This window comes from Apis laboriosa, unplaced genomic scaffold (assembly GCF_014066325.1).
Source record: "Apis laboriosa isolate Shangri-la unplaced genomic scaffold, ASM1406632v1 scaffold11_cov152, whole genome shotgun sequence".
NCBI classification, from domain to species: Eukaryota; Metazoa; Arthropoda; class Insecta; order Hymenoptera; family Apidae; genus Apis; species Apis laboriosa.
Window position 1 is genome coordinate 1,011,051 of NW_025221020.1, and position 26,184 is coordinate 1,037,234.

Sequence of the window (26,184 nt, forward strand, 5' to 3'; positions counted from 1 at the left end):
TTGCGACTTGTGACGGTTTTACTTGATAGGTCGACCGATAGGAATTGTCAGTGCGTGCACGACAGTAAGGTCATTCAGTTTGTTGCCGCGGAACGTGAATAAGCATTGAGATACGACGAGGGAGCGTGTTTGCAATATCTCTCTGTATTCCTCGAGACGATCTTGAACAGAACAATGTAATTGTTATAGAAATTATTTCATTGAGCATTTATATAAAGCATTTTAACATGTAAATATGTACGATATTAAATTTAATATTTCGGTAGAGATACTCTGCGAGAAACGCGCTTTATTATAATTCATTATTTTTCTTTTAAGAAAAGACATGTGTAAGTAAAAATTGCTTTTCCTGGTTCGATTTAGTTGTACATTCAATGTGTTGAAAGTTCGGGGACGTGGGGGATTATTGTGAGCCACCCCTTGGGCTTCCACAAGCGTTAACCAAGGCCACGTGGACCACGTTGGGAGCCTGGAAAAATGTAAGTTCTAGATTTATTTTATCATCATTTTTATGTAATTTAATTTTATTTAAATTTTTGATAATATATCTCTATATATATGTTATTAAAATTGAAAAGATATTTGATATAAAGAGAAAATAAGAGATGTGTATCAGAAAATGATACATTTCCAATTCATTGTTGTTTTTTATACGATATTAATGTCAACAAATGCATATTGTGCTTTCTAATACGTCATCAAATTGAGAATAAATTTCATGAAAAAGCGCGATCCTCGGATAAACGTTGAACTAGAGATAATCCTTAAACGATCTGCAATTGTCAGACATATACTGTTTGACATAATTTATATTGTATCGAGATTCAAAATTCGAGATTTGAAATTTTGTTTTTATATTTCATAATTTCCAGTACTCTGTGTTTTTATTATTTACTTATATTTTATGAGAAAGTTAAAATGCGGAAGTATGTATAAGGCGTTCTAGCGAAACGGTAACGAGATAGTCCGGAAAAGCAAGAACGATTAAATTGTTTATCATAAAAAAAATCCATGATAGAAATATCAAGATATGATAGAGAAATAAAATTAATTGAAAAATAATAAAAAAATAAATTAAAAAAACGAAATAATTATATTATCGATCGATTTTTTTGAAGTTCAAAACCTACATATGTCTATACATGTGTGTACACAATAGAGATAAAGTCGATCAATTAATTCCAATATGTTTCTGTTATATTATCGAGTGGGGATCGAAGATTACTTTCGGGAATCGATTGTAGTTTTTTTTTCAAGACCGACTTCGTTTGACCGACGGTTCGTAGTCTCAGGTCACAAAACCGGTTACGCTTACTCCGAGTATTCCTGAATAGTTTTCTAGACTGAAAAAAGAAGTAAGTTTCATCCCTGTTTCGTTATTCATCCAAGAGAGCATATATGTATATATATATATATATATATATATATATATATATATATACTCGTTAAATTGCGTAAACTCTAACGTAGTGCAAATGATTCGCTCGCACGGAAATACTGATGCACATGAAAGAACGCGTAGAACGTTGCTGACGTTGCTTTTGCATTGACAAAATAGAAGAGTGCCGCGACAGAATTAAAATAAATTTGTTCGATATTCCCAAGTTAAAAAGAGGAACTTGATCGATGAAGTTCGAAACGTATAGGGAATCGGGTGAGCGGATGGAAAATATATCGCATTTTTGCGTATTAGATTCTAGTCCATTTGGCGAGTGGTGAATTGCTATCTGAAACTAATCGACCGATAGATAACAAGGCGTATTATTAACGTTTTACCTTGGGCGTGTACGCGTTGTTTATCTTTTGCTCGTTATTTACAATGTTTATTAAACGTGAATGCTTTTCTCTTATCGACTGCCAATGTTTCCTATCGTTAATGTTTCCTTTTCGACGAAAAGCTTTCGTTATACTAAATATAATATTAACGGATTCGAAATCCTTCGGATATAAACGATAGCTTTTACGTGTACTTATTTTAAACTAAACTCGATATCATGTTCGACTGATAAAGGAATTATTATTTTTTCTATCATTAAGTTAACAAATGATAAGAGATAAACAATTCGAAATTATTATTCGAAGCGTATGTTATTTTATATTTTGCGTACGAGACAATGTAATAATCCTGCTATGGTCTTAGGAAGCGTGGATATTCGCTTGACCCAATTTCATTCTTCAACTTTTCTACCCTTGATATTACCCGTATAGAACTCGAGAGAGAGATTTACGTCGACACTGTGTAACTGTTATTGATCAACCAACGGAATCCTTTGGTTTACGTGCACGGCAAACAAGTTCGTTTTCTATGACCGTCGATGAGCAACACGAGCTATCTCTGTGTATTCTTTCCTTTCGACCGTATCAAGTTTCTGGTTCAAAGGTACCAGGTATTCGAGCCAATTCTTACGTGATAAAATCTTGCCACGACCTTGAAGTATTAACCTCGAAAACAAATCGAGGTATCGTCGAAATAGCAAATCGATTATTTTAACTTTTGATGTCTCATTCTAGTTTTACCTTTTATATCCTTTTTCTCGAGATAGAAGATTATTTTTGAAATAAATTTCCATTCGATGATGACATTCGTTCAGTCTTGGATGACTTCCCGATAATGTAATTTTGCACAATTGTGGCTATCATCTAGCTATTTCTAAATTAAATACAATTAATATAATTCATCCTAATGCAATTTATCTTTCAATTTATCAGTTCAGAGATATTTTTCATCTATCGATATTTTTTTTTTTTTTTTTTTTTTTTTTTTTTTTTTTTTTTTTTTTTTTTTTTTTTATAATCGTTTTCGTTTTCTCTTTGAAATCGTATCGTGTACGATGATAAAAAAAAGGGAAAGAGCACATAGGTGCGAAATCGAGAGAGCATTTTTGTTAGTCTTCATAAACACGTACTCGACAATTGATAAGTTTGCATTTTCGCGTTCGAACATAGAAATTTACACGTATTCGTTGGTAGTACAAGTGCGGTTGCGAAGAGAAAGGAACAGGAGCTTGATATTGCGTAAAATTAAAAAAGAAAAAAGTCTGTCGATTTCGCTTCAGCCTAATTTCTCGGTCGATGAAAAACCTTTTTTTTTTTTTTTTTTTTTGGATTTTACACACTATTATTAGAATTATTGAATTTTTTTTTTTTAATTATCAAGAAACACGTATCATTTTCGTTGAAACGGATTATTAATGGTACAACTATAGGATTAGTAATATTTCCTATTTTAGATCAGTATATCAAATCACGAAACGAGAATAGCAAGAAAGTCGTGAATGGGAGGGCATCTGCGATTAAATCTTGCTTTTCTTAATTACATATTTCGATTCATTTTTTCCCCCCCTCGATTTTTTACATTACATCGAAGTCTCCAATGTTTGACAGGCAGAACATTATAAATCCGATCTTGCGAACAATACTATTGGATTATTTAGTATAAGGTGATTAACGTTTCGCATTTTGTAAAATTTTCAGAAGCACTATCGACGACTTTAATCGATCGATTTGCTCGTTGTATTTGCTCGATAAACTCTTTTTTCCTTTTTTACAATCTTATTAATAGTAGTATATCTATGTTGGTTAAGTGCAAGCGCACTCGCGACAAGGAGAGCGGTATTACAATTAGATTGGAAATGTATCGCGTAATTTCCTGTAAATCCTTTAGTTATCTCCCCCTTCCTTAACCTTTCTTCGAATAAATTATCATTCGAATTTCATTTTTCGAAGAATTTCGACGAAAAAAAAAAAACCAACAATTTTTCCCTCCGATTATTTACACTCGGCGTATTTTTTTGTGTTTTTTCGCCGAGTGAGAAAAGCCAGATTCAAGGTAACAAGATATATATATATATACCCTTCCCCCAAAATTCGTCGCGATAAATAATAAATATTCTCGATAATTTGTCGGCAGATGTGCCAGCATGTCCGAAGCCGGTGCGCCAGAAGCAGCGAGCAAGATCGACAGGCAGGCGTCGGTTTACGTGTTCCCAGGGCCGGGGTGTCAGCATTGTACAGCATCCTCGCCTCCACAATCGACGAATGCCACCACCGCGGCGCCCCCCGACGGCGCCTCGAGCTCCGCGATTTCCACGATCGTCCCGCCCCCGAATGTATTCGCGAAGGGGAAGATGATCGACAACGAAAACGTCGACGAGGATCTCGTTGGGCGGGGGAGGCGAAGGCAGTTCCCGAGGACCCACGCGAGATCGGCAAGCCACGGTGGAATGCTGGCGGAGGGCCTGACGAGCACCGGGTCCCAGCCTTGTGCGGGATCACATCTCGGTCCTTTGTCCGCGATCGGTGGGACGAGGCCCTCGGCCTTGAAGAAGCCTGGCCACCAGAGAGCGTTCAGCCAGGGTCAGGTGGTCGACGTTCAAGGACACTCGGTCACCGGCCACAGCCGTGTCGGGTCGAAAACGGATTTTATCCTTCCGCCCGGTCACAAGGAGGATTCAAAACCGCCCACCGCTGGGAAAGTGCCCTCTTTTCGTGGCCATTCGCGACAAGCATCCAGGTATGGCTCGCCAATTACGTATTTCCCCCTTTAAATAATTCCGTTACATCCATTCTTTTCCATAGATCTCTCTCTCTCTCTCTCTCTTCATCCGTCTGCAGGACTCTTGTGTCTTGTGTATTTTTATCCAGTAACTAAAAGAAGATGGTATCGCGCAAATCCGACGAATCGACTGGTCGGTGTAATTCTGCGATTCGGTTCAAACGTTCGAAAATAACTTCTTTTTTTATTATCCAGACACACACACACACACACACACACACACACACACACACACACACACACACACACACAGAGAGAGAGAGAGAGAGAGAGAGAGAGAGAGAGAGAGAGAGAGAGAGAGAGAGGTGGGTATACCATTTTTATTGCGATCACGTAAAACGTTCTCCGTTAAACGTAGAAGATTGCGTCGTTCAAAGTTCGCATTTTGGCTCAAATTTCGGGATGAATACACGATGCCAGTCGTGTAAATTTAAAGCTGTAAAAGATTGTGGATATCAGTCAAATTTATTTAGTTAATATTCCTTATTCGTTACGCACGTTCAACGCATCTATCTATAAATTGATTATTACAAATTTTTGTAAATATCTGTCGTCATCTCTTTTTTTTTTATCTTCGTGTTATTTTATAGATCAGAGTCGATATATACGATAAGACGTAGCGTTGAACCTCCTTGGTGGAGAAAAGTTTGGGCTCGATACTTTGGCCCGTTACAGGAGGAGCCTCGTTTAAGGACGATAGTACCGAATCATTTGGTGCCGCCAAAAACACCAGCGAGTCAACATCCGAATGGGAAGAGAGTGAATAATAGGTAATTTAATCATTTAAAAATACTTACTTACTTACTTCCTTCCGTTGGCGGAAGGAATCCAAAAGTCCAGACGAAAGTGAAAACTTGACATTGTACATAATTGAATTCCGGTTTATACGCTTATATGCTTTCAGAGTACGTACGACAAAGTACACCTTGCTGAGCTTCCTACCTCGCAATTTTTTCGAACAATTCCGCCGTGTGGCCAATATATATTTTGTATTTATCGTTCTACTTAATTGGGTGCCGGTTATAAATGCCTTCGGCAAGGAGATTTCGGTGATACCCATTATTTTTGTGCTCGGTGTGACGGCGTTGAAAGATTATTTCGAGGATCATAGGAGGCTTATCAGCGATCGTCGTGTAAATAATTCCACTTGTCGTGTCTACGTTCGGTAAGTAACATCTTCAATGGACGTTCTATAATATTTTACAAACTGTTTTGCTTTGAATTGAACAGAGTCAAATAAGATATTTAGTAATTAGATACTTAATAAGATTAGTAATAAGATTTTTTTTTTATAAATTGATTAATATTTAGAATAATATGGATATCTTTATTTTGCATGAAGGAAAATATATCTCGAATAAGAATAAGAAAATATTTATTCGAAAAATATGTACTGTCGGGGAAACATTGCTTAAATTCCTCTACGATAAATATCAACTGGTATAAATTATAATCTTTTCCAACGTAAGTAATAGTTTCTTTAAAAATTTTTTCTAAAGTTGATTAATATCTTGTGAATTATTGAAGTCGTCGATTAAAATGACCGAATATAGTAAATAGGCCTGTGTTGGGATTTAGGTTAGGTTATTGAATCATGCGCGTACTCATTCACTTCATCAATTCTATTTTACAAAATTGAAAAACTTTATGTAATCTCGCAGAACGAATCATTCAAATAGAAGGGTTCAAGGCTAAGTGAGAATAAATCGAAAGCCGTGCCAAAATACGTATTTGATATTCTTGGTGACAAATTTTAGTTTAAAATAAGTGTCGCTTTTTTTTCTTTTTTTTTTTTTTTTTTAAATGAAGATGTTTTCGCGATGAATCAGTTTTCGATGGATAAATTTTCGTATTTTATGCAATCCTCTTTTTGGTATGGATGTTTCGAACGTTCCTTTACCTCTCTCATTTACCGTTTCTTTGACCGAGGAATTTCGATGGCATTGGTTGTTAATCGAAGGCATGCGGATTGAGCACAAATGGTCGACCAAACGTAGAAAGGAAAGTGTTCCCTCTATCGTGGAAGAGAATTATCGTGGTTCGTGTTTGGAACTTTAATTTTCCGATCGATATTGTCTCTGAATGTACAAAAGTTTTTATCAACCGTGTGATTTGATCAAAAAATGTAATGTAATGGGAAAATAATTCGTAAAGAATGGAATATAATAGTGAACACGAAACACATCTTCAAAATTATGATTATCATTGCATTTTATTTCTTTCCTTATTTAACTATTGTTACTGCATATCCAATTTTATCGATATATTTATTTCCTTGTGCTGAGGAAGAATTTCAAGGTAGTTATAATAGGCGTGTGCCAGAAGATTTTAAAATAGTATCATATTTTAATAAACAACATTAAATGTGTCTAGAAATAGAATTACCTTCGATCAATCTGCATCTACATTTTATGCTGAGAATGTTAGGTTAGTTGATTTTTAAGGTTAAGGGAAAGGAATCAGATGATTTGGAACAAATCGTATCGATCATTTTCAAATATCTCATTTTATTTTCATCTTCATCTTTTATCTTAATTTGCTTACTTTAGATCGTTCTCTAAAATTACATGGATAAATACGTAACGCAAAGCAAACCACTATTAGCTTTATAGAAAGGATTTTGCGATAAGTATCGATTATCGAAGTCTGTCGAACGTTTCGATTCAATCGAGATATCTTCGATGTACGATAATTATGATAAAAATATTTCTGTCCAACTTGTAATTGATATTGATCAATAAATAAATTACAACTTGATAGATCAATCATCGTTAAAAAATTATATATCTATATATAGATAATCGATACAATTATTAAAATTGTTAAAAATGTTTGAATAAGATAAAATATATTTCGAAATATATTAATAAATTTATTAATATTAATATATTTTTAATATATTAATAAAATTTTTATAATAAATTTTCAAGAAAAATATATTTTCGTCATTGCCAATTTTGTAATTATTAAGTAATTCTGAAGCGTGATTAAGATCTAATAAAGATTTGATCAGAAAGATTGAGATGCTTAAATATATATTATACCATTTATGACACAAAAATGACAGCGAAAATAAATATCGGTTGGTAGCAACGATTGTTGTATATCATTTATATACAATATAACTCAATTTCGCAAAACGATCGATGTGCAACGATTCCAGCACGCAATAGAACGATTTGTAAAATAATACAACGTTCTGATCTTGTCCTTCGTCACGCCACTCAGTTTCTTCTAATTTTCCCCTTTGTTCAAAGTTATCACTTCTTTGCTCGAGAAAATGTAATATGGTAGACTAAACGAGTCGTTGCTGATTTATTAATGCACCTCTGTCTGCTTAGAGTCCGATCGTGGCCTTCGATTGAAATCACTTCGATATTTCTCATAGATAATACTTTTTTCCTGTCCCGGATATTATACGAGTTATAGAATATTATCGGTATTGTCTTGTATCACGTAGGTGATTACTGAATTAGTAATCGTCAGTTTTTTTGCCATATTTGATGCATTGATTATATTCCGCATATTCAATCAAAGATCTTTAATTAATTTATGATAAATTATGTTCTATTATCATTTTTCTTCTCCAATAATCTTCTTTTTGTCGTTTTTAAAAATTTTTTTTAATTATTCATTTTATATCGTTAGATGATATTTGCATAACCAATTACAATTTAATTATCAATTACTTAATGTAAATATTATGATTAATGTAAATGAGTAATGAATAAATTTATAGAAATGTTCATTCAAAATTAGAGATCTATATATATATATTATATTCAAAAGTTTTAGAATTTATTTCTTTAATACAAATTAATATTTGATAAAAGTCATGAATTTTAATTGCGTACAATTTTTAATAAATTTTCAAGTAAATATAATTTTATTAGAGACTTTAAGAATAGGGATATATACCATTTCATTGCATAATAAAATACAATATATATTACTAATAAAAATAAATTGTTTAAGACTGTAATGCTTAATGATCTCCGTTTTATTGATTTTCTTTGTAATATATCATCTGTTCATCGATCGATATTTTTCTGTGAAAAGATCGGCGGAAACGGCAGTATTGAAGAATGTTCACTCAGACGATGCTAACATAAGTTCGAAAGCGACAGAGAGAGAGAGAGAGAGAGAGAGGGAGGGAGGGAGAGAGAATTCATCGTCATTGAAAGAAAGCTAACGGGGCTGACAGACGTTTTCGAGAAGCGTAAAGGAAAGGAGGTCGAGGGAAAATTGCGAACTGTGTATAGGTTGCGTGCTTTCCCGTAGAAGACTCTGTTATCCTTCTGCTTAAAATCGAACGATCAGTACATATATATATATATATATATATATATATACATACATACATACATACCTACATTCCGTTATTTCGATCACAGTGTACCATTCCAACCGATACACGTAATTAACCAGCGTTACGATCTTGAATTAACATAAACCGACCTACGCGTATACCGGAGATATGCATCGCGTCGTTACGATCGTGGTTCGTTTCGTTTCGCCTCGTTTCCTTTTTAGAGATATGTATAGTTCATAGAGCAAAGCCAAAGATATCGTTCCTTTATCATTAGAGACCAAATTTAACATTGAAATTTGATTGTTAAAAATAGAATTGAAAGATCGACACAAAAGTGTTTCAGCTATTTGGCTTGTTTCCTTCGCGAGAAATAGACGTGACGAAGTTAACCTAGAATCTTCATACGCGATCGATTTGATCAGTGATACTGTTAATCGAATCTTGTTAACGTTTAAGCGGGGGCGTATTTACGTGTTCAATCGCAGTTAAAAGAATCAGTATGAACTCGAGCACCAGATACAGACCGATACAACGAGAAGTTCTTTCTTTCTTTCTTTCTTTCTTCCATGGTAACGTGTATATCTTACGACCTTTACCCACTTAATACGCGGTTACACGCACGCGCTCGATGACCTTCTTTAGGCCTCTCGTTTAATTTCGTTCAGTGACGAGATCGACAGTCAGTCACACCGCTTTCCACGCGATACTCTGCAATGTCAAGAACAAGCAGACCTTCGCCACAAATTCCAGTTCGATTAATACACTTTGACTGGTTCGAGGTTATGTGGGTCGCGAGCTCTTGTATATCGTTATATAGCGCGACGTGGCATTCCCTCGTGAGATACTGTCACGCGATTCTAATTCCATACCCTTCTCAAACTATTATCTGAATTTATACGTTAAATCGTTTCAATAATTTTACCAAGAGAAAAAACTTTCTTTCAGTTTATATAGAAAAATGATTGTTTGTAACGTATATATTATAGATTAACTTTTCATGTCAAAGTAGTTTTTATATATATTTTAAAATGAAAAGAATACATTTCCTACTTGCAAAAGTCGCGTGTGATATACAAAATAAATATTATGTATCATATATGAATGTAATTTATTTATTCTAGTACAAAAAATTACAGAAATTATTGTACAAATATCTTTGTTTTACAAATTCGATCATTTTTTTTAAAACATGTCACGTGGTTCACGTGGAACCACAGGTAAGATCGATATCTCTTGTTTACCACATTGTTGTCGTTATCGCGTCAAATAATTCGCAATGCAGTTTCTTAAAACATGAGTGTTCGTAAAAATGTATTTTTCTCTTAGTTTCCAAACGATTACCATTTTAACTTAACAAAAATTTAAACGTAAAAAGATTTGTAAATATTGTCGTTTGTTGAAAATTCGCGTTAATTGAAGACGAAAAATAAAAAAAAAAAAAAAAAGGAAAATCTACGAATAAAACCAGTGAACTATTTTCCTCGATCATTTCCTGGATACGAATGATAACACATTTGTCGATGCAATGCAATTTGTCGATAATTACCCATTTCCACGTCTTTCTATCCACCTTTAACGTAAAATTGAAACGTTGAAACGTAAAATATTCGTAATTAATTTATTTCGTTCTTCAATCAGTTACGAGAATCTTAATGACTTTTCCCAGGTGCATCGTTTCATTCTTATCAATTTTTATCACGATTAAATTTTTTATTGTCACAAATAATGCCACGATAAGTAAGATATTGCAACAAAAATATAAATTGATTTCGCGTAATGAATAAGATACCTATGCATTTTTTTCGAGATCATTCGAGAGACGATTTCGATAGTGCACGGAAAGATTCGATAATCGAATCCTTTCGATAAAGATTCAAATTTCTTAAAATGATCATTTATTTTCAAAAAAAAAAAGTGATCATTCATTTTTAAAAAAATTAAATTAAAAAATGATAATATAAGTCGATAATAAGTATCTCAAAAGTTAATACATATTTATTAACGATTTAAAATTATTATCAGCAATTTTTATTTTTGCATAATTATAATAATGTCAATGGAATTGATAATTCAATGGAAGAAAAATAATATAAATATACTAGTAAAAAGACGGAGCGAAACAAAGTTTAAAGAAACTATTTTGTTGGAATTCTTTCGTTAGATAACATGATCGATCGGGAATAACGAATCCTTTGAAATTTTTTTATCAATAGTTTCGTGTTAATTCGCACGTTGGAAATTTTTTGTTAAATTATCTACAACCAAACAAATATCATTGATAAATATCATTTTAATATTTTTCTAGAATAATTATTACTGGAGAAAAAATTGTGTGAAACTATTATTATACATATTTAATAGCACGTTATATATATACACACATATAACAAAAATGTGTTAGACGAAAGAATTTCTAAGGCTACCTACCTTGCCATCGTGTTCGATTCATCGGCGCTTCGCTTATTATTAAAATTTAAACGAGCCAGACTTCTCATTGTGAACGGAAACGTATTTGTAATAAATTGATTATGAATGGAATACTCCATTTGCTTAAAATATGCCTTCTATAAATCGATAATTAATATCGGATACGCGAGAAATAATACGTGAGAATCTATTTTAAATACGAAAATATGATAAGACTTTTTTAAAGTGATAAACTTGTTAAATTTATATTGTCGAAGAATAATAATATTAAATCGGTGTTTTTCCCGGAACAATCTCGAGAACGAAAGAAAAATGTCAAATTCTTGTGTGTGCAATTTTATGAACTTCGATCGTCGTTAAAAAGACGATTATTTTAAAAACGGTTAAAAATTCGATTTATTTCAGATGCGAGTTATAAATTAATATACATCGAATTTTTCCTTCTTTTATTCTTGACGTCACATAAGTTATATATTTATATATAAATCTTTGTTCTCAAACAAAGTACAGGTTAATTTAATTCTAAAATAAAGAAAGAATTAATAGTGAAAATTAATTTTATTTCCGAGTATTTTAAATCTTTGACTTATTGCTGTAATAATTAAAATGCAAGAACAATTTTACTATATATTAAAAAAAAAAATAAATTTAATATTTTACGTTGATAATACGTTTCGATATTATATTCTTGTTCCTTCTAATAATAGATGTATTTTTATATGTACATTCCTCGAAGCATATATATATGCATTAGGTTAAAACAAGTAGAAGAACATATAAAGTAAACGGTTCCAGTTAGGTTATAAAGGTTATAGAGATCAATGATTCTTATCTGGCGACAAAAAAGGACGCATAATGGCGACCTCTTAAATGGAAGTCTAGGTCAGATTTATTCGTTTCTCGCGTATATACGAACGCGAGAAAAAGAAAACGAAGAAATCTCAGTCGGTCCAAAAATCAAAAAGTGTATGTTGAAATTATTTTCTCTATAAATTATCTTAATTATCTCTATCTTGAATTTATTTATTTATTTATTTATTTCAAATTAATAAACAATCCCTTTTGTATTAAAATGATTATTTCATTTTACTATAATCGTTTAAATAAAAAATATAATGCAAACAAGGAAAATTGTTAATTTAACGGGATATCGTGGCCTTGTCTAATCCGTTTAAATGCTTGCTTCATGAATCTAAAAATACACCGATTCTCTGCACGTTCTATGCAAAAATTTAATCAATAATAAGATCAAGAACTGTACAATTTTGAATAATGTATTCATTGAGCAAAAAAATTATGATTAAACCATAGAATTTAATCTTCATTTATGATATAATTCAAATGATCAGCATTAAGTTTCTCTTTTTTTCTTTTATTCACATTTTTTACATTACACAGAGTCAAACCCTATTTGACAATTTTTTCATCAATAAACATCTTGTGACTAGAAACGTTGAACAACGACAATGACAATCAATTAAGAAATAATAGATGTTTGACCGCTGTGACAGTTTGGTTATTGTTACATACATACATACATATATATATACATATATATCAACAATTGTCGTCGATTGCGAAGATCTCGTACTCGAGTTCCACTAGTCGCTTACGAAGAAAATTGAACTATTGTTTAACTTTAAACGAATATAATCAAGCACTTTGTATACATCTCGTATACAATTTAATTTAAATCCCCTTTCATAAATCATTTCCTTTTTCTTTTTTCCCTTTTCCATTCCAAATTTCTCATTTATATATAAGAGGGAATAATAAACATCAAATTTTTTCTGTATAACGTGCGCGTGATTACAGCGAGGACGACAGGTATGCAAAGGTAGCGTGGAAAGATGTGAAGGTCGGTGACCTGGTTCACCTCTCGAACAACGAACTCGTGCCGGCCGATCTGCTGCTTCTACGAAGCAGCGATCCTCAGGGCGTAGCGTACATCGACACGTGCAATCTCGACGGCGAGACGAATTTGAAGGAGCGGCAGGTCGTCAGAGGTTTCGTCGATCTTCGGGACACGTTTCAACCGGCCAAGTTTCGTTCCGTGATCGAGGTCGATCAACCAAGCACCAGGATATATCGGTGAGCTTTCCTGTATATCCCTATTCGAGGATATATATATATATATACACATATAATATAATAATATAATATAATATAATAATATAATATAATATAAGATACGGGAAAATTGCAGGTTCCACGGAGCTGTGGTGCATCCGAACGGTGGGAGAGTACCCGTTTCCACGGAGAATCTTTTGCTGAGGCAGTGTTTGTTAAAAAATACGGATTTCGTCGAGGGTATAGTGATATATGCCGGCCATGAAACGAAAGCTATGCTTAACCATGGCGGACCTAGGTATAAGGTAGAGCGATATTAATTATTGTTAATCTGAATTTGATTGATAAGGAGGGAAATAATGTGACGAAAGTATTTTTTTTTTTTAAATAAATAATTGATAAATTAAAATTTGTCATATAAAATATATATATATATATATAAAGAGGAGAGGGATATGTATGTTTTTTCAGCGTTCAAGATTGGAGAAACGGATGAACAGCGACGTTATATGGTGTGTGGCGATTTTAATTGTTTTGTGCGTGATAGGGGCGGCCGGTTGCCGTTTCTGGCTATCCGAATATTCCGATTTAACGTTTGTCCCGTTCATACCGATCCTCCAGGATGCTTATTACGAAAGTATGCTAACGTTCTGGACGTTCGTCATTATTCTCCAAGTAATGATACCTTTAAGCCTTTACGTCACTCTCGAGATGGCGAAAGTTGGCCAGGTTTATCACATTGGACACGATGTCGCCCTTTACGACTCGGAGACGGGACGCTCGGCCGAATGCCGTGCGCTCAACATTACAGAGGAATTGGGTCAGGTGGGTGAGACATGATCGATTTCTATTCCATACCATTTCACCACGATGATCTCGATGAAGAGGGGAATTGTTTTCTTTTCTTTTTTTTTTTTTTTTTTTTTNTTTTTCCCTTTTTTTTTTTCTTCTTTTTTTTTTTTTTTTATTCTTAATATAGGTGCAGTATATATTCTCTGATAAAACTGGCACGCTCACTGAAAATAAAATGCTGTTTAGACGGTGCGCCGTTGGTGGACAGGATTATTCGCACGGCGGAGATGGTGAAAATTTGATACCTTCTTCGCGATTGAAGGAAGATCTTCTTATAGGTACATTTAGGCAACATCTTCAAGAATTTCTAATCGTATTGGCGATATGTAATACGGTTGTGGTCAATTCTCAACCTCATTACGACACCATGAACTCGAGCGGAGTGATCGAAGAGCCTCGGAAGAACGGCAACGAAGAAACTGGAAGGTACGATTTCTTTTTTTTTTTATTCCTTTATTAATTCTTTATATTTGTATCATTTGTATTCGTTTCAGGTACACAAGAATGATAGATTCTCGAAGTTTAACCCCTTCGCCAATTATACCTTTATCTACACTTCGATCTACAAATAGCCCCGATGAAAACGTGTCGTCGATCTCTTCTATGGTGGAAATTGAATCCGCTCTTCACAATTCCACCAAACTCTCGAATAAATTGTCGAGGTGTGATTTATAATTGCCATTTATAAGTGTGATTTTTATATGTGTATAATATATATATATAAAAATTTTAATATAATATTTAATATATATAAATTATATAATAAATTTTAAATTTATAATATATTTATATATATTTATATATTTATAATATATTTATAATATAAATTTTAGAATGAATAAATAAATTGTTCGCAGGCCAAAATTCTTAAACGTAACGTCGATATCAAGCCTAGGAATAGGATTACTTGGAAGAAAATTGTCACCGAACGGTGAGCACAAAAGACGCAGCCAATTAAGTCCCGTTATTGATGGAAAGAGCGGAGACGAATTGTTACCTAGAGCCGCGATTTACGAAGCGGAAAGTCCGGACGAGCTTGCTTTGGTGAATGCAGCGCGTGCTTATAACGTGAAACTTCTTAAACGAACATCACGTAACGCGATTGTTTCCTTACCGGATAAATCTATCCTTAGTTTTGAGATTCTTCAAGTAAGTTTATTATGGACAAATGTGTGAGTGTGTGTGTGCGTGTGTGCGTGTGCATTATCTTTTCTTGTTTTTTTACATTTTTATATGACTTTTACATGAATTATTAATAATTTATATATTTATTTATGTATTTTATTTGTGAAACGTAAATTTCAGATATTGCCATTTGACTCGAATAGAAAATGTATGTCTATTTTAGTACGGCATCCTCTTACTAATGAGGTAGTGTTATATAGCAAAGGTGCTGACACAACGATACTATCGTCTCTAATTCCTCAAGACGAAAATTCTATAACGACCATAAAAATTCGACAATACCTTCAATCGTATGCAAGGCAAGGTCTTCGAACTTTGGTAATGGCTAAGAAATCTCTAACGGTGCAAGAATACGAGAACTGGCGTCAAAAGCATTCTGAAGCAGAACTTGCAATGGAAAATCGTGAACTTCGTATTAAAGATTCTTATGCAAATCTGGAATGTCATTTGACCCTGTTAGGTGTTACTGGAATTGAAGATAAACTTCAAGCTGGAGTACCTGAGACTATGGACACTTTAATGGCAGCAGGAATTGTAGTTTGGGTTTTAACAGGTATTTCTATTTGACGAGACTCACTCGTGCGATCTTTGAAACGTATAACTATTAGATTCATATTAAATTCAAAGGAGACAAGCCAGAAACCGCGGTTAACATTGCATATTCGGCGCGTCTTTTTTCGCCTGCGATGCAATTGTTGTGGTTACAAGCAAGATCCAAGTCTGTTGCCGAGGCCTTAATTCATGGATATTTGGAATCTACGCGTAAAAAGAATACGGTTCAGGGAATAGAAAATATTAGGGAAATTACGATGCTTAATCGTGATCCAGCGGAAAACGAGGCGCATAGAATAGATAGCTCTTGGCCGAGACAACGTGCACTTGTCGTTGATGGGAAAACTTTAACCGTTATCCTTGATCCACGATCAGGATTAACTGGATTATTTCTTGAGTTAACAAAAACGTGTTCTAGTGTATTAGCTTGTAGAGCAACACCTCTTCAAAAGGTAATGAATGATTGATTTGTTTTGCCTCTGTTTTTTAGAATTTTAGAATTCGTTATATATCATATATTCATTATATAATATATCATATGGTGAATTTTTACCATATGATACAGGCATATATAGTACGTATAGTAAAGGAACAATTGGGAATGAGGACTTTAGCGATTGGTGATGGTGCTAATGATGTTAGCATGATACAGACTGCAGATGTAGGAGTTGGTATTTCTGGACACGAAGGTACACAAGCTGTCATGGCTGCAGATTTTGCCATTTCACGATTCTCGATGCTTAGCAGACTTCTTTTGCTCCATGGTCATTGGTGTTACGACCGATTGTCTAGAATGATCTTATATTTCTTTTACGAGAACGCTACCTTTGTTTTCGTTCTATTCTGGTATCAGGTATATCTTATGTTTATTTTATTTTTAAAAATTATTTCAATTCTCGACGTGTAACGATGATTTTGATAGATTTGTCATTTTTATAGATTTATTGCGGATTTACTGGAACTGTTATGATGGATCAAATTTATTTAATGCTATATAATTTATTGTTTACGTCTATGCCACCACTTGTATTAGGCATATATGATCGAGTGGCTTCATCAGGTGTTTTGTTATCTATGCCTCATGTGTATAAAAGAGGACGTCTGGGATTAGTATATCAAGCGCATACATTTTGGATAACCATTGCTGATGCTTTGTATCAAAGTATCGTAATTTTCTTTATAAATGAGAGTGTTAGTACAGTTTGGAGATAGTTTAAGATAATACAAATTAATATAAATTAATACCGATTTAATTAAATTATAAATGATCTCTTTCTTTAGGTATACTATGATTCAGTTATTGACATTTGGGAATTTGGAACTACTATAATGACATGTTGCGTTGTTACTATGTTGACTAATATTGCCATAGAAATTAGATCTTGGGTAAATTATATTTGTATGAAATTATTGTATTTCAAAGATTTATTTTACGTTAGACATACTACATATTATATGATGTGATTTTTAGACTATAATACATCTCTTTGCCGTAATGGGATCATTGGGAGTATTTTTTGGTTTTTGTTTAATTTATAATGTAGTTTGCGTTAATTGTATGGGTCTTTTATGTTCATATTGGGTAATGGAAATAGCTGTCATGAGATATACATATTGGCTTACAGTAATACTTACCTGTGTTTTGGCATTATTACCTAGGTATGATTTCTATATCTTTTATATTAATAACTAAAAAAATATAATAAAAATTAAATTATAGATACCTTATTATTATCATTTATTTTTAGATTATTCTATAAAACTATAAAATCGACAATAAATCCAGATTTTATGCAAAGTGCTATGTTTAATGCACCATCCAAAAGTGGCAGTCATAGACAACGAATCGCGGAGAGAAGAGAAAATAGTTTTATTGCAGGTTGGTCACGTTCAACGCAACATGCTACTATAAGGTACGAATACAAATTTATTTTTTGAATCTGAATTACATATTTTTTGATTTTCTTATATTTCAGAACGGGGACTAAGCACGATACATTGACAACTATTGTTGCATGACATATCCTGAAGGATCAAATAAGACTGTCAGCACGTTATAACAGAATAATTGAAACTGTTAATAGTGCTATTCTATTAAAATTATTGGAAAAAAAGCGATGTCCTTTGCCGCATTTCAATCTTTATTGTTCCTAAGAATTGTAAAAGTATTGCCAGGACATGTATTATTAATTTTAATATGCATTTTTTCATAAAAAAATGCTATAATTTATAGAAATTATGTTAGTTATTGTTTAATATTAATTTTTATTATTCATCGAGTGGCCTTAAATCTAGACTACTACTGTTTATTGCATTTGATGGCTGTGACTTTTAGGGACCAAAACTTTTAATCCAATAGTTACGATATCAATTAGTGATTCGATTGAAAAGTACACGTTTATACGTCATGTTTCAGTTGTATATCGAATCAATTTATTTACATCACAATTTCTCATATAAGTGTAAAAGAATATATATTGTAAAAAAAAAAAAAAAAAAATATATATGTAAAATATATATTATCTTTTATGAAATTCATATTATATAAATTATAAACTTGCGCTAGTAATATGTACGAGTATATAATGTATATGGATTTTATACTCGTGATTGTATAATAGTAATTTTGGAAACACGTATGATCTGCCAGCATAGAAGTTTTACTAAATGTGTACGTATATTGGACATCGTTACAAATGTTGATATAGTATTTTGATAAATGATAAAAAAAAAAAATGCGTGTATATAATAATTTATCAGTAAAATCAAGTGTTCTGCAAACGTTTATATTTCATTGATATCAAATATCTGTCTTTTTTCCTAGAATCCTTTAATGTATAATATAAGATTAATATATACTTTCATTTATAATTTCGAATTTATATTTATCTTTATAATTTTTACAATTTTATTGATATGTTTCAAATTTTAATTATTATCATATTTCTAAGAATAATTATCATTAAGAATATTCCATTAATTCGTCAATTATTTGTCATCAAATTTTTTCATCAATTACATTTAATTCATAATATAATTATTTATTATATTTTTAATTATACTTTTAATTATTCTTTCATTTTAGCGGATTAAACATGATTTCAAACTGATTTATCTGTTGATAGTTGCAATGAGCACCACTGGTTAATGCGGAAACATGGAATCTCAGTGGGGGTAGGCTGAAAGGTTGATGATGGGCTAGGGGAAGGAAAGGGGAGAGGGCGCTTTTAGCGTGCTGCAGCAATGACTATCTCAGCATATATTCAGTATTCTTTCTGTCAAAGACAGGTGGAGTTTACGTTCATGATTTGCTAGCCGCTTTATTTGGTCGCGATTGTGCCTAGTATTTCGGAAAACTCATGACCAACTGTGTTACGAATTTGGTAGTATAGTTGTACAAAACATGTACAGAATAGAAGGACAAAGTGAAAAATAAGATGTTCTTAAGAATTATTTGAGTTTCTTTGTCATGAAGTTACGGTTTACTCGAAAATGCGGTATTTGAGTTTTTTGATCTGAACAGGATCTGTAACCGGATTTATATCACAGTGTTTTTAAATTGTTTTTAGAGTACTTTGTTTTTGTCAAACAAACAATGAGAAAATCACGTGATAAGGAAATAGGCTATTGTATGTTATGTTAACAAAGGCCGTAATATTTATTATTTATTACATTATATTAAATTGCAAATCTTTGAATTAAAGAAACTGTTTTTATCGAGCTTTAATATTCTTTTTTAACATTTAAAAATAAAACTTTTTCCATCCATGAGTATTGGTCATGATGATATCCTTGGTTTTACGCTAAATGATTTTAATAATGCACTAAATATAGTGCATACAATAAAGTTAAATTAGTACTAATTTTTTATATACAAATGAATATTCCATGTTTTTTTCTTTTGCATCATTCTAATTTCTTTCTTAGAATAACTTATATATATATATTTATATAATTCTCATGATTTTAAGAATGGAACAGAAATCTTTTAAACTATGTATTAAAAGTAATAATTAATATCAAGCGTTAAATGAATAGAAGTGAACCGATATTTTATGAGAATAACAATTGCATATGTTAGTTGTATTTATATATACTTTATTTATTAATTGAAATTTTCTTTCGAATATTTATATTTTAAGAGATTTTTATCTAAATTTTTATTCTTTCGTAAAAATCAAGAAACATATGTGAATTTATAGTTACCGATTGATGATATATAATAATTTATACATAAACATATATAATGTCCAAGAAATAATATTTATTATTATATAACATTAAATTTATATTATAGTGGAATACTTGTACAAGGCCATTTGTGACGTTATCACAGTGTTAAATGCGAAAGGAATGATATATCTTCTTGTATGATCAATATGAGCGATATAAGTGTTCGTATATGACAAAAAGTGATCGACATAGTAAGAGCGAGAAATATAACATTTCGAATTTCACGAGTTCGATATCGTGAATGTAAAGCAGGACAACGGCACGATAACGGATTGCCTATAATGATAACGATCTATACACAAGGTTACTAATCCAGTTTATTCTTATGATTACTACATTATGTTGCTAGCAAGAAACGGTTGGAAAACGCGACTTGCATAGAATCCGTAAAATATATATGTAGAACGTAAATGAGTCATTACACCCAAAACGGAAGTGGTTTGGCATTGTTCATTACCAGGAATCAAGAAACGTGACAACAAACGAATTAATTTGATAAGACTGTTAAGATAGATTAGAGAAAAATCAAAATTGTAGATATGGTACAATAGTCAAAAGATCTTGATGTTTGAACAATGGAACATTCTATTGTAGTATGTACATATGTGATAAATCATTTATATATCATTGAATTTTTTAATTTTTTATAGATAAGAATGATATAGATAATAAAAGTAAAATGAATTTTTATAGTAATGCTATAAAATAGAGTTCATTTTCTACAACGATAATAATCAATGAATCATCAGTTGATTATTATCGTTGGTAGGTTTGACATTCTAGATTCTAAATTCACTTGTGAAGTTAAAGCGAAGACAAAAATTGTGACACTTTAGTATTGCTAGTCAATGGACTTCTTAAACATGTTATCATTCTTATAAATAGTGTATTCATACGAAGTGTAAAATATAATAAGTCGGAAACAACTGTCGAAGATTTGAAAGGAAGCATTAAAATACCAGTGAGTTATTGATAACACAAAAAAGTAAGGTATAATTGCATTAAAAATTTAGAAACAATATAGTTACTTTGAAGAAACTAGTAAAAAAGTAATCTTAAACGTATTTAATGTGCATATTCTGACAAAAGTGTGCCAACAAGTAAGATAATATACGACATTTTCAACGAAAATAACAATTTTTAACAAAGAAAGAAGAGACTTAAACGTGATAAGTTAAAATTATTTAAGATTTGGATTGTGTTGATTATTGAAATATTTTGATTACTTACATTGATCAAAAGAATGGGTTTTCGTGGTTAATGCCATTTCTTTCGAGCATCAAGAGCAGCGTATAACAGGTAAATTGAATCGAAAGTGAACTGTTTCATTGAGTAACGCTGTTTTCGCTATCATGCAATTGCCACGAATTACGTAATCGAACAACAGAGAACGAAAGAGGGACGAAGACGTAAGAAAAGACGTGTATGAAAAGTGTATTGAGAATGACCTTCGAAATCTTCTCGACTGTCCGTCCATCGAGAGGGAAGAGTTCGGAGATAAGGTCGAACACGATTTAATCCTATATCTAGCTGTGATTGTTCCAAAGGTATCGGGCCGGGAAGAATCGAAGAAAAGAATGTGGTGCGGGAACAGATGATCCTAGACAACATTCTGGCAAGGGTATCGAGATTTTTAAAGCAATTATAGTTGGTTATGCCGTGTCTCTCAGCGCAGCAGGTGTATCGTGAGAGATGACAGTCACTTATACTGCTGAAGTCGCTACCTGCAAAGGTCTCGGTTGCTTTCTAAAATTACTCCTAAGGTAAGCGGTTTGGCTTGATAGTTTGATTCACTCGGTTGACATGTTGTGTGCAAAAAAGAGGATCGTGGGCGAGAAATATATTTTCTCTTTTGCTTTATCCGAGTTCTTATGTATTGATATTCGTGTTATAAAATTATCGATTCTATCGCAATATCGTATTATTTACTTTGATTGAAGATAATCGTAATGATTAACATTTGGTAGATAATATTCGTATACAGAGTAAACGATAGATTTTTGAAAATCAAAGATTGTAATCTATTTTTAAAATTGTGGACTTTATTTTTTACTTGACACAATTATCAGTTATTAGATAAATAATTGAAAGTTTGTTGAATGATATTTCGAATGACTTCATAATGTTCTTAGAAGAAAATGTGTCACATGTATATTTGAAGGAATGCAACTAAAATTGTTTTTCTAGTATACGTCTATTATACCTACATCGAATGAAGATTTTATCGCTAATGTCCCAATACTTTGTCAATAATCGCACAAAGGGCTTATACGTTTCACGTTTAATCATTGTTTGAAGAAGCTAAAAAAATTATTCTCGTCGTTTTTATTTATATTAATCTAAAAATAAATAAACATCATTCAAAAATATATGAAATATTAATTGAGATTTATTTTTTTTTTTCATTTCAGTTTTTTCACACTATTATATTTTCAAGTTTTATTAACTTTTCCATTTTTATTTCGCTCACGTTATATTCCATGTAATGGCATTTCAAGTTTGCCACGTGCAATCAATATTTTAAATTATACTCGTATTGCTTTCGATATTTTATTTTTCATAGAATTCTTTATTATCGCTTTCTAACGATTTCTGCGTTCTTTTCACTTTTGATCAATTTGTTTTACAATTTATTTATTATTTATTATTTTATTATATTTATTATTTATCTTTTTGAAAAATTCGTTCAAATGATACGAATTCTTTGAAGAAATCAACGCGAAAAAAAATTACACATGTAATTTTGCTTTAACTATTTATTTTTAGTATTTTAGTATTCACTTTAATCATTATCGAAACGCTTATTGCGATAACAACTTTTTAACGATCTAATGATCCATCCATAATGATGAATTTTAATAAAATTACCTTACATCCAGGAATAAATTTTCGATTACAAGTCACATTTGAGAATAAAAATATAATTGCGTAAATCGATATATCTAAAGTCTGTGACGGGCATGTCGTAATTCATTTCGAGAACTCTGCGAATCGATTCTCATTTATTATCCCAGTTTAGTTACTACTCGGGTCATATTATTTCGAACATAATATGATCGCGTGTTCGCGCGTAAACACCGCGACTTTGCTTGCGATTAGAGTGCGTAAGAACAATGGAGAATTGTGCGAGACTTCGCGGCGAATCGTCAAATTCAAGGATAGTACAATTATGAAATGATTTTGACGTAATCGCGAGATTTTTCTCAAAGAAATAGGGGGGGAAAAAAAAACGATCTCACAATTCGTTTGGAATGTTTCTAATATTATTCTAATATATTCCGTCGAAATAGAATAGACTAGACTAGACTAAGATTCATAATAGCCATTTAGACGAACTAAATTATCGCGAACGTTTTCTTGGAATTATCGTCGTCGTATTCTTGATATAATTGTATTACGTAAATTCATAAATATCAATTGGGTATTTTTTAAAAACGTGATTATTAAATATTATTTTTAAAGAAACTAACTATTTCATTGATCGATCGATCTCGATTATTATTGTTTACGCGTCCCTCGCTTTCAGATGGCGAGCCAGCATATACAAGCTGGTCTGGTTGGACCTAGCCCTGTTCCTCTTCATATATTATTCGCTTTCGAGTATCTACCGATTGATACTGGACGACGAACAGAAGAAGATCTTCGAGGCCATAGTAACATACTGCAACCAGTACAGCGATCTAATTCCTTTATCTTTCGTCCTGGGCTTCTACGTTAGCATTGTTATGACCAGATGGTGGAATCAATATATGGTGATACCGTGGCCGGATTCGATCGCCGTTTTCGTATCGGCAACTATACACGGGAATGACGAGAGAGGTCGATTAATGCGACGAACTATCGTCAGGTACGTACATGTACCCATTTCTATAATAACAATCGATGCTAGTTTGAACTAATTTTTCAAGCATAATATTTCCTTCTCTTTCCTTTTCAGATACGTGTGCGTCTGTTTAACGCTGGTATTGGCGATGGTGTCGCCCCGAGTGAAGAAACGTTTTCCCACGTTGGAGCATTTCGTGGAGACTGGTTTGTTGCTAGAGAACGAATTGGTCATATTCCAAAGTCTGAACGCCAAGTTTCCTAAGCCTAGCAAGCATTGGTTGCCAATAGTATGGGCGTCAAGTATCGTAACACGTGCGAGGAAAGAGGGCCGTATTCGTGACGACTTCGCAGTGAAAACGTTGATAGACGAGTTGAACAAGTTTCGCGGTCTCTGCGGTAGCCTTATGCACTACGATACAATTAGTGTTCCTTTAGTTTATACTCAGGTATTCATTCACATAGGTATTAAGATGCTCGCACAAATACATATCGCATATAGAATTTTAACCCTTTGCTCTCCAACGGTGATTCTCCGACATCACTGGGATTGTTGCGGCGATAATATTTATTTATGTTTGATTTTTTTAGAATATCGCTTCATAAATAGGTTCCTAACCTCTTTATGTATAATCTTATGAGGTGTAGAATAATATATTGTTAAATGGCTAGATTTTTAACCTCAAATTACTTCGTGATCGTGAATCGAATGACATCTTCGGCGTCTGAATTTGACAGTTTATGTTTGATTTTTTTAGAATATCGCTTCATAAATAGGTTTCTAACCTCTTTACGTATAATCTTATGAAGTGTATAATATATTGTTATATAATAATATATTGTTAAATAGGTTATATATATATATTGTTAAATAGGTAGATTTTTAACCTCAAATTAGTTCGTGATCGTGAATCGAATGACATCTTCGGTGTTAGTCTGAGTTTATGTTTGATTTTTTTAGAATATCGCTTCATCAACTTTTCCTATCTTTATAATCTTATGAAGTGTAGAATAATATATTGTTAAATGGCTAGATTTTTTATTTCAAATTAGACTCTGATTGTGAGTCAAATGACATCTTGGGCATTAATCTAAGTTTGATAATTTATGTTTGACTTCTTTATAATCTTATGAGATGTAGAATAATATATTGTTAAATGGCTAGATTTTTAACCTCAAATTAAATCGTGATCGTGAATCGAACATCTTCAGCGTTAGTCTGAGTTTGACAGTTTATGTTTGATTTTTTTAGAATATCGCTTCATAAATAGGTTTCTAACCTCTTTACGTATAATCTTATGAAGTGTATAATATATTGTTATATAATAATATATTGTTAAATAGGTTATATAATAATATATTGTTAATATATTGTAGATTTTTAACCTCGAATTAGTTCGTGATCGTGAGTCGAATGACATCTTCGGCGTTAGTCTGAGTTTGTTTGATTTTTTTAGAATATCGTTTCATAACTTTTCCTAACCTCTTTATAATCTTATGAAGTGTAGAATAATATATTGTTAAATGGCTAGATTTTTTATTTCAAATTAGACTCTGATTGTGAGTCAAATGACATCTTGGGCATTAATCTAAGTTTGATAGTTTATGTTTGACTTCTTTATAATCTTATGAGATGTAGAATAATATATTGTTAAATGGCTAAGATTTTTAACCTCAAATTAAATCGTGATCGTGAATCGAACATCTTCAGCGTTAGTCTGAATTTGACAGTTTATGTTTGATTTTTTTAAAATATCGCTTCATTTTCTAACCTCTTTACGTATAATCTTATGAAGTGTATAATATATTATTATATAATAATATATTGTTAAATAGGTTATATAATAATATATTGTTAATATATTGTTAAATAGATAGATTTTTAACCTCAAATTAGTTCGTGATCGCGAGTCGAATGATATCTTTGGTCATGACGATAGAAATATTATTTTCAAAGTTTTTGAGATTTGTAAGCATGGAATAAGGTAATGAAATTAGTTGGAACGAAGGTGAGTTTGATTTTTCGTTATTGAATGACAAAATTACTTTTATTATGAAGAAATTAACGGTAGAGAGAGCAATGATGAACATAGAGATGAAATAAGAAGTATAAGAAGGCGAAAAATAAGAATAATAGATAGATAGAATGTGAAAGAAATCAAGTGAAGATATCGCG

The 26,184-nt window shown here is 32.1% G+C and overlaps 2 protein-coding genes and 1 long non-coding RNA gene across 6 annotated transcripts in view; 2 read left to right on the forward strand and 1 right to left on the reverse strand.

Annotated features, from left to right (window-relative positions):
- On the forward strand, positions 1–18,734 carry LOC122719995 (phospholipid-transporting ATPase VD). Of its 3 annotated transcripts, none has more exons than XM_043946365.1 (19): positions 1–176; positions 364–479; positions 3,911–4,513; positions 5,146–5,325; positions 5,460–5,720; positions 13,110–13,385; positions 13,501–13,669; positions 13,836–14,189; positions 14,344–14,642; positions 14,711–14,878; positions 15,074–15,365; positions 15,522–15,954; positions 16,029–16,405; positions 16,519–16,806; positions 16,893–17,144; positions 17,235–17,339; positions 17,425–17,612; positions 17,702–17,866; positions 17,930–18,734. In XM_043946365.1, the coding sequence occupies exons 3-19, from the start codon at positions 3,921–3,923 to the stop codon at positions 17,970–17,972; spliced, it is 4,443 nt and encodes a 1,480-aa protein (XP_043802300.1). In that variant the 5' UTR covers positions 1–176; positions 364–479; positions 3,911–3,920; the 3' UTR covers positions 17,973–18,734. The 3 variants fall into 3 exon arrangements, with proteins under 3 accessions (XP_043802300.1, XP_043802309.1, XP_043802318.1); XM_043946374.1 differs by lacking the exons at positions 1–176; positions 364–479 and adding exons at positions 3,154–3,440; positions 3,819–3,829; XM_043946383.1 differs by lacking the exons at positions 1–176; positions 364–479 and adding an exon at positions 3,811–3,829.
- LOC122720021 lies at positions 14,292–21,533 on the reverse strand. The gene is made up of 3 exons (XR_006347713.1): positions 21,417–21,533; positions 14,462–14,635; positions 14,292–14,380 (listed from the first exon to the last, which is right to left on the reverse strand). It is a non-coding gene; the product is annotated as an uncharacterized LOC122720021 (long non-coding RNA).
- The window catches only part of LOC122720013 (bestrophin-4-like), a 9,617-nt gene continuing 4,388 nt past the window's right edge, over positions 20,956–26,184 (forward strand). The window contains exons 1-3 of one of the 2 annotated variants that reach the window (XM_043946408.1): positions 20,956–21,949; positions 23,713–24,033; positions 24,124–24,457. In XM_043946408.1, the coding sequence (XP_043802343.1) occupies positions 21,879–21,949; positions 23,713–24,033; positions 24,124–24,457 (726 nt within the window). In that variant the 5' untranslated portion in view covers positions 20,956–21,878. The remainder of the gene's footprint in view (positions 21,950–23,712; positions 24,034–24,123; positions 24,458–26,184) is intronic. The other variant, XM_043946396.1, reaches the window with a different exon arrangement.